This window comes from Squalius cephalus (genome assembly GCF_949319135.1).
Source record: "Squalius cephalus genome assembly, chromosome: 1".
Lineage (NCBI taxonomy): Eukaryota > Metazoa > Chordata > Actinopteri > Cypriniformes > Leuciscidae > Squalius > Squalius cephalus.
The window spans coordinates 40,732,318-40,745,357 of NC_137122.1; the positions used below are offsets into that span (position 1 = coordinate 40,732,318).

General features: G+C 37.8%; 1 protein-coding gene across 1 annotated transcript in view; it reads left to right on the forward strand.

Annotated features, from left to right (window-relative positions):
• Positions 1 to 13,040, forward strand: part of ppfia3 (PTPRF interacting protein alpha 3) — a 38,900-nt gene that overhangs the window by 21,198 nt on the left and 4,662 nt on the right. The window contains exons 12-27 of the mRNA XM_079863420.1: positions 99 to 182; positions 1,432 to 1,563; positions 2,630 to 2,692; positions 2,791 to 2,870; positions 3,565 to 3,730; positions 3,823 to 4,013; positions 6,169 to 6,409; positions 6,492 to 6,625; positions 6,784 to 6,935; positions 8,659 to 8,752; positions 8,831 to 8,912; positions 9,173 to 9,373; positions 9,777 to 9,839; positions 10,513 to 10,539; positions 11,242 to 11,417; positions 11,623 to 11,720. Of these exons, the coding sequence (XP_079719546.1) occupies positions 99 to 182; positions 1,432 to 1,563; positions 2,630 to 2,692; positions 2,791 to 2,870; positions 3,565 to 3,730; positions 3,823 to 4,013; positions 6,169 to 6,409; positions 6,492 to 6,625; positions 6,784 to 6,935; positions 8,659 to 8,752; positions 8,831 to 8,912; positions 9,173 to 9,373; positions 9,777 to 9,839; positions 10,513 to 10,539; positions 11,242 to 11,417; positions 11,623 to 11,720 (1,984 nt within the window). The remainder of the gene's footprint in view (positions 1 to 98; positions 183 to 1,431; positions 1,564 to 2,629; positions 2,693 to 2,790; positions 2,871 to 3,564; positions 3,731 to 3,822; positions 4,014 to 6,168; positions 6,410 to 6,491; positions 6,626 to 6,783; positions 6,936 to 8,658; positions 8,753 to 8,830; positions 8,913 to 9,172; positions 9,374 to 9,776; positions 9,840 to 10,512; positions 10,540 to 11,241; positions 11,418 to 11,622; positions 11,721 to 13,040) is intronic.

Below are 13,040 nucleotides of genomic sequence, written 5' to 3' on the forward strand. Positions count from 1 at the left end.
TGTTTGTCTCTTTGTGGTCATGTGCTATTAACTCATTTCAAATGGAAAACAGGTCCAAACTGTGTTAAAATGTATTTTATCCTTGCTCTGTTGTTTAGGCTGAGGAGCGTCACGGCAACTTTGAGGAGCGCCTGAGACAGTTGGAGGCACAACTGGAAGAGAAGAATCAGGAGCTACAGAGGGTGACTCATCCTCTCTTTTTACGTTTGTTCAGCATGTCAGGCTCAGATATAGTGAGGCGTTTTTACTATGGATGATCTTTTGGAGTAACAAAAAAGTAATGGATTATTCAAAAATTAAAATGCAAGTTAAAAATATCAATTGAAGTTTGTAAAATGTATATTTAGCTTGATTCACAAACATTACATCAACATTAGTTTCTAAGGGTGTGTTCACACAGGTTTGATTCCATTATAAAAGACTCTGATGCGATTGCTCTGTTAGTTTGGTTCATTTAAATTAATGTGAAAACTTCCATCTAAAACCCAAACAAGCGAACCGAGACCCACCGCTGAAACATGAATGTAACATGGACCAAAGACATGTTTTTTCTTGTCATTGTCACGATGTTTCCCATTACAGTTCGGTACAGGTGTCAGAACTGCCATCTCCTTGCAGCAGAACTTCTTTGTGTGTTACTGAGGAATTGCTGGCACTGTTTTAACTCCTTTACACATTTTATAAGCTCTTTGTGAGAATACCATCATATGTACGTATGTTATAAAAGCTGTTCTTTGTTTTGTATCTGTAGGTTAGCTGTTAAAAATGACCAGGACTTGCGAATGCGAACCAGGTCTAAATGTATCATTTTGTTTGTTTGAACCAAGAAAATCAAACTACAAGTGTGAATACACCCGAAATGAGCTAACATCTACAACCTGTTTCTTTTGAAATAATACATGAACAATTTACATTAAAAACATCTTCAGAAATGTACAAATATTTAAATACATTTGAATTTTAAATACATTTAAATATATATATATATATAATAAAAAGCATTAGATTCATTTGGAGTTTATGAAACCAATTTGATAAGACTAGAATTGAGTATTGCACATATAAAAAACAACAAAAAAAAAACTCTTATTTTTAAGCATTTCACATCTTTACTTTCTAAAAAAAAATGGTTTATATAGTCTGTTTAAGTCATGTCAACTTCTAGCTCGTAAGGAACTGATCTAATAAGTTTCTTGTAGCGCTTTCCATCTTTTTCCATCATTAAAGCGGATCCCCGTCTGATGGGATGTGCGACTTTAACAAACCAGTTGTATAATAATCAAAATAGTGTTACTCTTGGATCTCTCGTCTTTCATCACCTTGATGCCACATATTTTATTCACTGTTAGTCAAGTATATACTCAATATTCCTCATCCTTGTCCTTTCTCTGTTCATCACTTTTCCCTCTCTTTTTCTCTCCCTGCCCTCAGGCGAGGCAGAGGGAGCGGATGAACGACGAACACAACAAGCGTCTCTCTGACACGGTGGACAAGCTTCTGTCTGAGTCCAATGAGAGACTTCAGCTGCACCTGAAGGAGAGAATGGCTGCCCTGGAGGAGAAGGTATGATCCTCCACAATTTCAGATTTAATTTCTTTGTCAACGCCAAAGCAGAAAAATAGCCTTGACATGTCACCAGGTCTTTGATGTTTACCTCAAAATCCAGATGTTGCCTTAGTTATGTTTTTGCCTAATAGGAGTTTCAGGCTTCCTCTTTGTGTCCTCCCTCATAATTCCAGCACGAAAGCAGGTGTTCAATGCGTTTATCATCAGAGAATCAGTGATGAATGGCCAAAACGTAATTTGAGCTTAATGTCAGAAACAGAAGACATGTTTCTGAACACAGAAAACATGACTAGATTGGTGTAGGAATGTGCAGAACTGCACATTTTCAAAATCCACTTGTGGGATGCCTGAACAAATAGTTAACTAATCGGTCTCGAGGAAGTATAATTAGGCTGTTTCTGGTTCCTTTGAACACAATTGGGTGTGTTTGTAAGCGGGCATTTTCTGGTGTTTAAAAACAGACGGTATGTCTCCAGATGCATTTTTAAAATTTAGGAAAATTATTTTTAGCTCAACATACTGTCTTAAAAACACAAGATGCCCAGGTTTCCCAAGATTCTGGAAAACCTGGAAATATTCTGATCTGTGTAATTTGAGTAATCAATAGACAGAAGTACAATACAATAAGTAAAAATTGTTTTACAAATGCATTATAGTTTATTAGATAGTTATCCACCTCTGTGCTAACTACATTAAATGGTATTGCATGCTTTTTGTTTATTTTCAGATTACTCTTTCATTACTGAGACATGCTTAATAGTCAATCATGCAAATTATTAAGCAGAAATATTATGAGATAACTACATAACTACTATTTACTGTCGAGGCTGCTACCATTTTCAGAGTCACAGTCAGAGCTCTTCAAAAATTCAGAGTTTTCAAGTTATAATTATGAGTTCTATGAGGATTTGAAAGCTTTAAGTCGAAATATTGTAATTATTGTAATGCCGACATGACATGAACACACCTTAACTGTGCCATTGTCATGGGTTTGATTCTCAAACACAATCTAAAAATGTCTGAGAGTTAAATGAATGTTAGAGCCTGTTATAATGTTTTACAGAACGCTCTCTCCGAGGAGCTCGCTAACATGAAGAAGATCCAAGATGATCTCTTAGCGAACAAGGTACGTTCCTAAACTTTAATGCTAAAAAAAAGGTTCTGTTCACTTGACCTGTATTTAGATGGCTACATTATCAGATAATAATGTCTTATTCCTCCCAGGATCAACTGATTGCAGAGCTGGAAAGGCTTCAGCTAGAGCTGGACCAGCTGAGAGGAAGACCTGGTTCCTCTTACTCACGGTAAGACACATAACATTTCTGCTGTCCTCTATTAAAAGATCATTTATGACAATTTATGAGGTATTTAGGAGATTTATTAGTTCATCTTTATTCTAAAGTTGACATGAAATGACATTCGCAATCTATTTGACTTCATATACAAATTCAAAAGTTTGGGGCCAGTCATTTTTTTTCTTTTTGAAAGAAGTGAATACTTTTATTGAGCAAGGATATATAAAAAAAGCGACAGTAAAGAGAAAAGATTCAAATAAATGCTGCTCTTTTGAACTTTCTCTTCATCAAAGAATCCCGAAAAAATGTATCATGGTTTTCACAATAATATTAAGCAGCACAACTGTTTTCGACACTGATAATAATAAGAAATACTCCCGGAGCAGCAAATCAACATATTAGAACGATTTCTGAAGGATCATGTGACACTGAAGACTGGTGTAATGATGCTGAAAATTCAGCTTTGCATCACAGGAATAAATTGTGTTTTAAAATATATTCAAAGAGATATCGAAGAGAAAATCGTATAGACCCCAAACTTTTGAACGATAGCGTATTTATGAGTAAAACGGTATTTAGTGCAGAAAATTATTATTTTATCCATCAGGAATCATGTGGATTGTGAAGTGAAAGTGGTCATTATCTCGTAAACGGGCAAATTTCATGTTAACTCTAACCATGACCTCCACTGTTTCTTTATTAGGTCTCTGCCAGGAAGTGCTCTGGAGCTGAGGTACTCCCAAGGAGGAGGGTCACTTCCTGCTGGCTCCACCACCCACCTAGATCATTATGGAAACACAGGCACAGGAGGAGTGGTCAGACGGGCTCATCGTGGACGTTGGGGCTGTGGGAGGGAGGATACTAGCAAAGTGAGAACATCTTTGTTTGAACTTGCTAATAGGTGAACAAAATGGCTCCATGTGAAATTAGACGGGTCATTTATTGCTTTTCTCTTCTGCAGTACGACTGGGAAACTGGAACTTTGCTAGGCACTGGGTTTGAGGGCGGCGTGGAGGACAAGTGTTCTGATGATGAAGAGGATCGCGAGACGCTCTTCGGCTCAGAGCTGCTCTCACCAAGCGGCCAGACAGATGTGCAGACTCTCGCTATTATGTTGCAGGAGCAGCTGGAGGCCATCAACAAAGAGATTAAGTGAGTGTACTCGAAACGGAGGGACCTGGAGACCGCTTTGAAAAATCAAACTTTCATTTAAATTAGAGAAATGGAGAGCGCTCTGAAAGGGAGGTTAATTGGAAAGAGCAGGACGGAGGCTCAATAAGGAGGTTATATGGCAGGGACCATCAGTACATTAAAAGTATTATAGTTTCAAAATTGACCGTTGGTGGGTTGCTTGAACTCTGTCTTAAGAAAACACTGTCAGATTTGGGTTCACCTGACCCCGATTGGACATGTTTGGGGTTGGTAAGATGTTTTAATATTTTGAAAGAAGTCTCTTATGTTCACCAAGGCTGCATGTATTTGATCACAAATACAGTAAAAACAGTAACACTGTGAAATATTATTACAATTTAAAATAACTATTTTCTATTTTAATATATATTAAAATGTAACTTATTCATGTGATGTCAAAGCTGAATTTTCTGAAAGTGTCACATGATCCTTCAGGAATCATTCTAATATGCTGATTTGCTGCTCAAGAAACATTTCTTATTCTTATTTAATGTTGAAATTTATGCTGCTTAATATAATTGAGGAAAGCGTGACCATTTTTTTCAGGATTATTTGATAAACAGAAATCTTTTTAACATTCTAAAAGTACTGCCACTTTTGATCAGTTTAAAGCATCCCTGCTGAATTAAAGCATTCATTTAAAAAAATACTGACCTCAAATTTTATATTTATTTGAATAAACTAGTTAGCACTAACTGATTAGTAGATTGTTGGACAACTAGTCAAATAGTAAATCACCACACAAAAAATGTGATTCATTTCTTTTCATTTCGATGTCTCTCTCTCTTTAGGTTTCAAAAAAGTCTTAAAGGGATTGTTCGGCCAAAAATGACATTAAACCCATGATTTACTCACCCTCAAGCCATTCGAGATGCATGTCAATCATTTTTCAGACGAACACATTTTCAGTTATTTTAGAAAATGTCTTAGATCTTTCAGTGGTTATAATGTCAAGTTATGGGGTCCACCTCCTTCAAGTCCCAAAAAAGTGCATGCATCCTTCACAAAAGTAATCCATCCGGCTCCAGAGGGATAAACGAAGGCCTTCTGAGGGTAATCCGTGCGGTTTTGTCGTAAAAATATACATATTTAAAACTTTATAAATGAAAATAACTGGCTTCCGGCAACGGTCGACGCGCGTTCACGGGAGATGGATGCCGGCGTAGGACGTAGCGTAGGAAGCATCGTGACGTAGATTTAAAAAACGTGTATTTAAAAGAAAATGTCGGAGGATTTTTATATTAGAGAAGAGGATATTGAGTTTTTCCGACATTTTCTTTTAAATACACGTTTTTTAAATCGCGTAAATCCTGAGTGGAGTTTTGTTTTGCTCTGCTCTCTGGCTGCGCTGTCGCTTTCGTTCTACGTCACGACGCTTCCTACGCTACGTCCTACGTCATACGCCGGCATCCATCTCCTGTGAATGCGCGTCGACCGTTGCCGGAAGCCAGTTATTTTCATTTATAAAGTTTTAAATATGTATATTTTTACGACAAAACCACACGGATTACCCTCAGAAGGCTAAAAAAGGCAAAAGTTTATCCCCCTGGAGCCGGATGGATTACTTTTGTGAAGGATGCATGCACATTTTTGGGACTTGAGGGAGGTGGACCCCATAACTTGACATTATAACCACTGAAAGGTCTAAGACATTTTCTAAAATAACTGAAAATGTGTTTGTCTGAAAAATGATTGACATATGCATCTCGAACGGCTTGAGGGTGAGTAAATCATGGGTTTAATATCATTTTTGGCCGAACTATCCCTTTAAAGGTCTAACTTTTTTTTTATATTTTTTTTTATTGAATGCCTAAACGTTTTAAATTGGAGCCAAAAGTGTTTTCAAAATGCATTAATATTAAATGTTGTATGAAGGGAATACAGCACTTGTAATTGATTCCTTGTTAGATTTAAGGTAAATTTGTACGTTTTGCTCCGTTAGTGGAATTTTAGAGTTTATATGCTATCATATACATCTGATCCCAAGGCATTTCAAATAAAAAATAAAAATATAATGGCAATTTCCATTTAAATGGTCTTTGGAAAAAGGTCTTTCAGTTAGCTTCACGAAACCTGCAGAAGCCCTCGTCTTACCCACCTGTCATATTTTCTCCAGGCTGATTCAGGAAGAGAAGGAAAGCACAGAGCTTCGTGCTGAAGAAATTGAGAGTAGAGTCAGCAGTGTGGCTCTGGATGGCCCTCCCATTCCCCCAACCTCTCTGGGACGGGACAGCACAGGACGTGGCTTCATTCCCCCGTCCCTCACATCCTCCACCCTGGCATCGCCCTCTCCTCCCAGCTCCGGGCACTCCACTCCCCGCCTACCCCACTCCCCAGCACGCGAGACAGACAGACAGGTAGGAGCATGTGTGAAGTACTGCTATCACACATTGAATAAACATGTGCAAACAGCTAACTCTATACCATTCTACCCATCAGAACAACAAAGATGACGACAGGTCCCTAGCCCTTTTGGACTCCACCCCTCCTCCCACCCCTCGTGCACTGCGACTGGACAGGATGACGCACACTCACCCTGGTGCAATGTTGGATGACAGTCGTGAGTTCCGAAGGTGCGTTAATCGCCCCGGCCCGAAATCAATCCATGCATAGGAATGATATAGAATGATTCTTTTTTTTTTTGCAATGTGCAAAACGTCTTTCCCGTCACACTTCAGTCTTAATATCCTTGTATAAGTGACCTTTCCCTGTCTCTCTCTGTGGACTTCAGCCTCTCAGCTGATGGCAGCAGCTCAAACAGCAGCCAGGACTCCCTCCACAAGGCCAGCAAAAAGAAAAGCATCAAGTCTTCCATCGGCCGGCTCTTTGGGAAGAAGGATAAGGTCCGAATGGGTCAGCCTGGACGTGAGTCAGCATCTCTGGGTGAGTCTAACCTAAAAATACAGCAAAATCTACAAAAAAACACACACAAAAAAAATGCTTGACAAAAAAAATTACAAATAGCGCTGCACAATATCCTGATAAATTATCAGGAAATGTTCCTTAAAGGCCCCCAATTAAATTGATGAATTATTTCCGATTGAAAGTATTAGTTTGGTTGGGACATATCAACGGGCTTATTGCCTTTTAAAGTAACAAATAACTTTTATTTATGTCACAGTCATTGAACATGATTTGCTATAGACCTTATGTAGCCCCGCCCCTTTTCAGCGCTGCACTCATTGTCTTTTGTCTTCCGGTTTGTATTTTCACTGCAATCTTATTTATGAATGAACGGCTCGTTTTAAAATCTTCCCGGGTCTACTGACATTTGTTAAGACATCTGCTTTAAACACAATGCTCATGATAACTTTCGTTAACTCTACAATAAGTAAATCCACTTCACCAGCTAATTCTCGACAGCGATGCTATAGAAATATACAGAGCGACCGCAAAAACTGAAGTTAAAATACAATATTCTAAAGATGGCTGTGCGCTTGTCTGGCGCATAAGGTCTATATGCTAGTTGTTTGCTTTAACATTAGTGGGAGGGCATTCTATAGAGCACGTGATTGGACAAAAATCTGTGTAGTACAACATGAGTCATCAATATGGTACATTCTCCTGGAATACAAAAACTGGGTAACACTTTATTTTACTGTGTCCTTGTTACATATGTTACATGTTCTTACCGTAGAAATAACAGTAAATTATGCATAATTACATGCAACTAACCCTCAACCAAATCCTTATCCTACCCTAACCCTATAGTAAGAACATGTAGTTGCTTAATATTACTCAGTACTTAAATATATACAGTAATTACACTGTAACAATGACACTTTAAAATAAAGTGTAATTAAGTACACTAGTGTTCAAAAGCTTTTGGTTGGTAATTTTTTTTAAATGTTTTTGACAGAAGTCTCCAATTTATTGCTCTCCAATGCTACATTTATTTGTATAGTAAAAACAGTAATATTGTGAAATATTATTACAATTTCATAACTGTTCTATTGTAATATGTTTTAAAATGTAATTTATTACTGTGATGCAAAGATGAATTTTCAACATCTTTACTCCAGTCTTCAGTGTCACATGGTCCTTCAGATACAGTATCAGTCTAATATGCTGATTTGATGCTCAAGAAACATTTCTGATTATTATCAATGTTGAAATCAGTTGAGCTGCTTCATATTTTTTGTGGAAGATTTTTTTCTAGGATTCTTTGATGAATAGAAAGTTCAAACTAACAGCATTTATTTGAAATAGAAAAAACTTTTTAAAACTGACCCTAAACTTTTAAATGGGTGTCTATATCGGCTAAAAGTTAATTTTAATACTGTGCACTAGGTAGCTTCAAAGCTAACAGGCATAAACTAAAACTCCAGTGTTGATTTTATGTGATTTTTAAAGGAATGTTCTCATTTCCAAAAAAGCTTTATATACATTTGAATTCAATCTTATTCTATATCAATGCAATGGAACTTACATTGGAAATCTATGGGACACTGATAATTGTTTCAGGATAAACTGACCTGAAAGTGATTTCTGTGGTAATTGACAACATTTTATGTGCCTTTAATGGGCATTAAAGTGTTTAAAAACAACTGTTTAGTCAGTCCTGTTCATCTGATTGTCACCCTTAACATCTCTGTGTCTCCTGTAGCCTCGACCCCCTCAGATGACCTGGGCTCTGTGGATACCCTCGGACTCACTAAGATGGCCGGTCCGGTGGACAAGGACCGTCGTAGCAAGAAGAAGTAATTTTACTCGTACAATGAGTAGCTTCCTTCACACTCTGTATCTGATTCTTTGTACTGAATGAACCTTTCTTTTAGACATGAGCTGTTGGAGGAGGCATGCCGGCAGGGGCTACCCTTTGCATCCTGGGATGGACCCACTGTTGTCTCCTGGCTGGAAGTATGGCTGCATATCTAAATGTTGCAATGGATAAAAAAGGGGCTTGTTTCGTTTTATATTGATATATGATATTATGTTTGAAAATTTGGCATTATCATCGACTTCCATTCTGTGTTACTTTGATCCCGTTAGTTTTGTACTTTCCTAAAGATCACATCTCTCTCTCTCTCTCTCTCTCTCTCTCTCTCTCTCTCTCTCTCTCTCTCTCTCTCTCTCTCTCTCTCTCTCTCTCTCTCTCTCTCTCTCTCTCTCTCTCTCAGCTGTGGGTGGGCATGCCAGCATGGTACGTGGCAGCATGTCGTGCTAACGTGAAGAGTGGGGCCATAATGGCTAACCTGTCGGACACAGAGATCCAGAGAGAGATCGGCATCAGTAACCCTCTGCACCGCCTCAAACTGAGACTGGCCATTCAAGAGATGGTGTCTCTGACCAGTCCCTCGGCCCCGGCCAGCACACGCTCCGTACGCTTAAATGCACCATCAAATAATTACTATTCTTAATTCAATTACAGTGGGTTTCAAAAATCTGAGACTACAAATGAAAAATTAAAGGAATAGTTCACCCAAAAATTACAATTCTGTCATCATTTACTCACTCCTCATGCCTCTCCCAATGTATATGACCGTCTGTACAAAGTATGAACAAATAATTAGTGATAAAAAAATAGTGCAGAATCTTAAATATTTGTATTAATTTTATATTTTATATTAGTTTTAAAATGTTCAAAAGATTTTTAGATTTTTAATCCCATATCTTCAGTGTTGTCTCAGACTCTTTTCACCCCACTTTAATACATCAAATCTAATAAATAGTAATCCTGATAACTTTATGTGTGGTTTGTGTTGTTTTCTTTTCTTCCCACAGTCAACCAGTAACGTGTGGATGACCCATGCTGAGATGGAGTCCCTGACTGCAGCAACCAAACCAGTTAGTAGCCACACTTTTTGTATTTTAATTAATGTTGCTCTGACTAGGTTACTAGTTTGGGAGAAGTAGATGTAACAATGTTGAAGCAATCAATTATAAACATTTCAGAAAGCAATGGATTTGGACACAAAACCTCTTACCCACCATTGATGCACTTCTGACACAGATTTTTCCTGTGATACTTTATTGGAACTGATATTCAGTTTTTGTTCTGTATTAATTTGACCATCCTGCTTTTTTTCATCCGTTTTTTTTTTTTTTTTTTAACTGTACATTTCATCTAGATAAAATGAAACACCACAAGTGTGGGATTGTAAAGCGCTCTGCCTCCTAGTGGACAGTATGAGAGGCGGCATGCGGAGAGAGTGGAGTGATCGGACATGTGTTGATGCGTCTCTCTCTTTCTCTCTCCCCCTCTGTGTGTCTGGCTAGGCTGTAGCGTTGAACATCCTCAACTTTCCCTCTTTTTTCTGTTTCAGTGTGAACTGCTTCCAACTAATGACCCGGTCACTAACAAACTGTTCCTCCCTTTGTACCTCTCTTCCTGCTTTCCCTCTTCATTCTTCTTCCCTCTTCCTGTCCATCGATGTGTCTTTCCTTCTGCCCCTCTGCTGTGTTCCTTATCTCCTCTTCCTCACCTCTCTCCTATCATGCTATCACCTCCGCACACAAGGAGCTGAAAGAGATTAGCTGGGATCAGGTGAGTAACGTCAATACATCCATTAAACACTTTCGAAACTGATGGTGCCATCAGATGGTTGACACTAAATTATCTTAAAGTAAAGCCTAAATGACACAAATGTATTATTTACAATTGTACATTTTAAATATTACATTTATTATATAATAGTTATTTATTTTTTCATTAACTTTCACAATTTCATTACAAAAGGAAATGTGCACTAATAGATGTAATAGCATTAACAGCCTTTATGCCTGTTATAGTACTATTATTTAATATTATAGAATTTATTTAATTTTTATATATTTCAGCTTGAATTTTAGTTTAATTTGAGTAATTTTGTTAAGTGCTTTTGTCATTTTTTATTAGTTTTTTGTTTTTGTTTCTATATATCTTTAGTTTTAGTCATTTTTGAGTTTTTATTGAATATTTATATTTTATTTTATCTTTATTTCAGTTACTGAAAACTGTTGTAGTTAACAATAAAAACACTGTTTTATGCTAGGCATAAAAATCCATGTGCATGATAAAATAAAAATTAGGATACAATAAGCCAAGTGACAGTTTCATAAACTGGCCCAAACCTTTATTGTTAACCCCTGAAGTTTGGATTTGTAAGCATCAAATACACATTGCAATGAGTGAACTGAAATACAACTGTGAAATCTAAAGTGCGTTTGTAAGGTTTTTTTTTTTTTTTGTGGCCTTCCTCTGTGGTAGATCCTGGCCTATGGAGATATGAACCATGAGTGGGTGGGCAATGATTGGCTGCCCAGTCTGGGTTTGCCCCAGTACAGAAGCTACTTCATGGAGTCACTGGTGGACGCCCGCATGTTGGACCATCTGACCAAGAAAGAGCTGCGTGGGCAGCTGAAAATGGTGGACAGTTTCCACAGGTGTTTTCTCTCTCCCTCTCCCCATCTGTTAAATGCTGCCACACACTTCATTATTCCTTCTCTTTATCATCCTTAGTCTCATGCCAACCAATTCTTTTCTTGGTGCAGGTGTGTGTCTTAGGGCCTTTCCTAATCTAATGTGCTTGGGGTCTTGTAACACTTTGTCTGGGCGGAATGACCTAATTTTGACCTTTTGACCCCACAGGGTGAGCATGCATTATGGAATTATGTGCCTGAAGCGCCTCAATTATGACCGCAAGGAGCTGGAGAGGAGGAGAGATGAGAGCCAACACCAGAATAAAGGTTATTATTTTTGATCTGTTCCTTTATCTCTCTTTCTTGCTTACTGTTGCTAACACAGATGCCCAACATAGAGTACAAGGGTGGTCTTTTCTGGGGTTACACATGATGCTGGTCCCTAGCATGGCATGCTGATGTCCGTAACACACTTTTAACACTATTGTAGCTTGTAATGATTTATTAAATATGAATTTTTCATATATACTACCACTCAAATGTTTTGCTTCTTTAAGATTTTTTATGCTGTTTTCTCTATTTATCAAAAGAATCCGAAAAAAAATGCAGTCTTCATAAAAAAATCAGAGACTTAAAAAAATCTTACTGACCTCAAAATTTTAAATGGTAGTGTACATTTTTTATTCTTTCCATTACACAATTTACCCTGTAGTTCATGCAGGAAGACAGTCCTTCATCAACTAGTTTTAACAGATCGACCAGCAAAGTTTTGCAGCATGGGTTATATTGATCCACCAGCTAGACCAGTTCTAAACCGGCATAAACTAGCTTGACAGAGCATGGAAGTCCATGTTGGTCTTAGCTGGTCTAGCAAGAATTTCAGGACATTTTCTGGTTGTTTTCCAAGTTATGTTTGGGTTTTATCATGTTAATCTTTTGCTTTGCATCATCAATCAAATCATACAGCAGAACAGTCTGATAAACACAATGTACAAAAGGGAAAAAGCAACAACAGTCACCCGTGGAATGTACAGTTCATCAAAACATTGGACAGTGAATGAGAATATGGCAAAAAGAGAGGAAGGGTGTTTACACAGAGTGCATTTGTTAATAATAACATACATTACCAGTAATGACGTCTGGAAAGCATTGAGCAGCCCAACCTTCCATTATGCACAGGATTCAATGGCACAATAGATATTTTACATTTGAAGAGCAACTGATCAAAGCTCAATGCACAGATCGCAATATTCATCTCACAGTTTTGAGTTGCTTTAAAGGTGCCGTTACCGCCTCATTCAGTACCTTGATTAGAAACAGATGCCTTTGCTGATCTAGAAGTTATTCATCGCATAGCAACACTTCATGCCATTTGAGACTATATTAAGCATGAGTGAATAACTTTATCCCTGCACTACAGTGGGGAGAGATGTATGCATATACTTATGTGTGCATTGCTACAGGCAGTGTAGCAAATATCAAAATTATTTTTCATGCTGTAGGCTACATCAGAGGTGCCCAATCCTGTTCCTGGAGATTTACCTCCCTGCAAAGTTCAGCTCCAACCCTGAACAAACAGCTGAACCTTATTAAGTTAAGGTGATTAAGATCTTGATAATTACAGACATGTGTATTTGATCAGGGTTG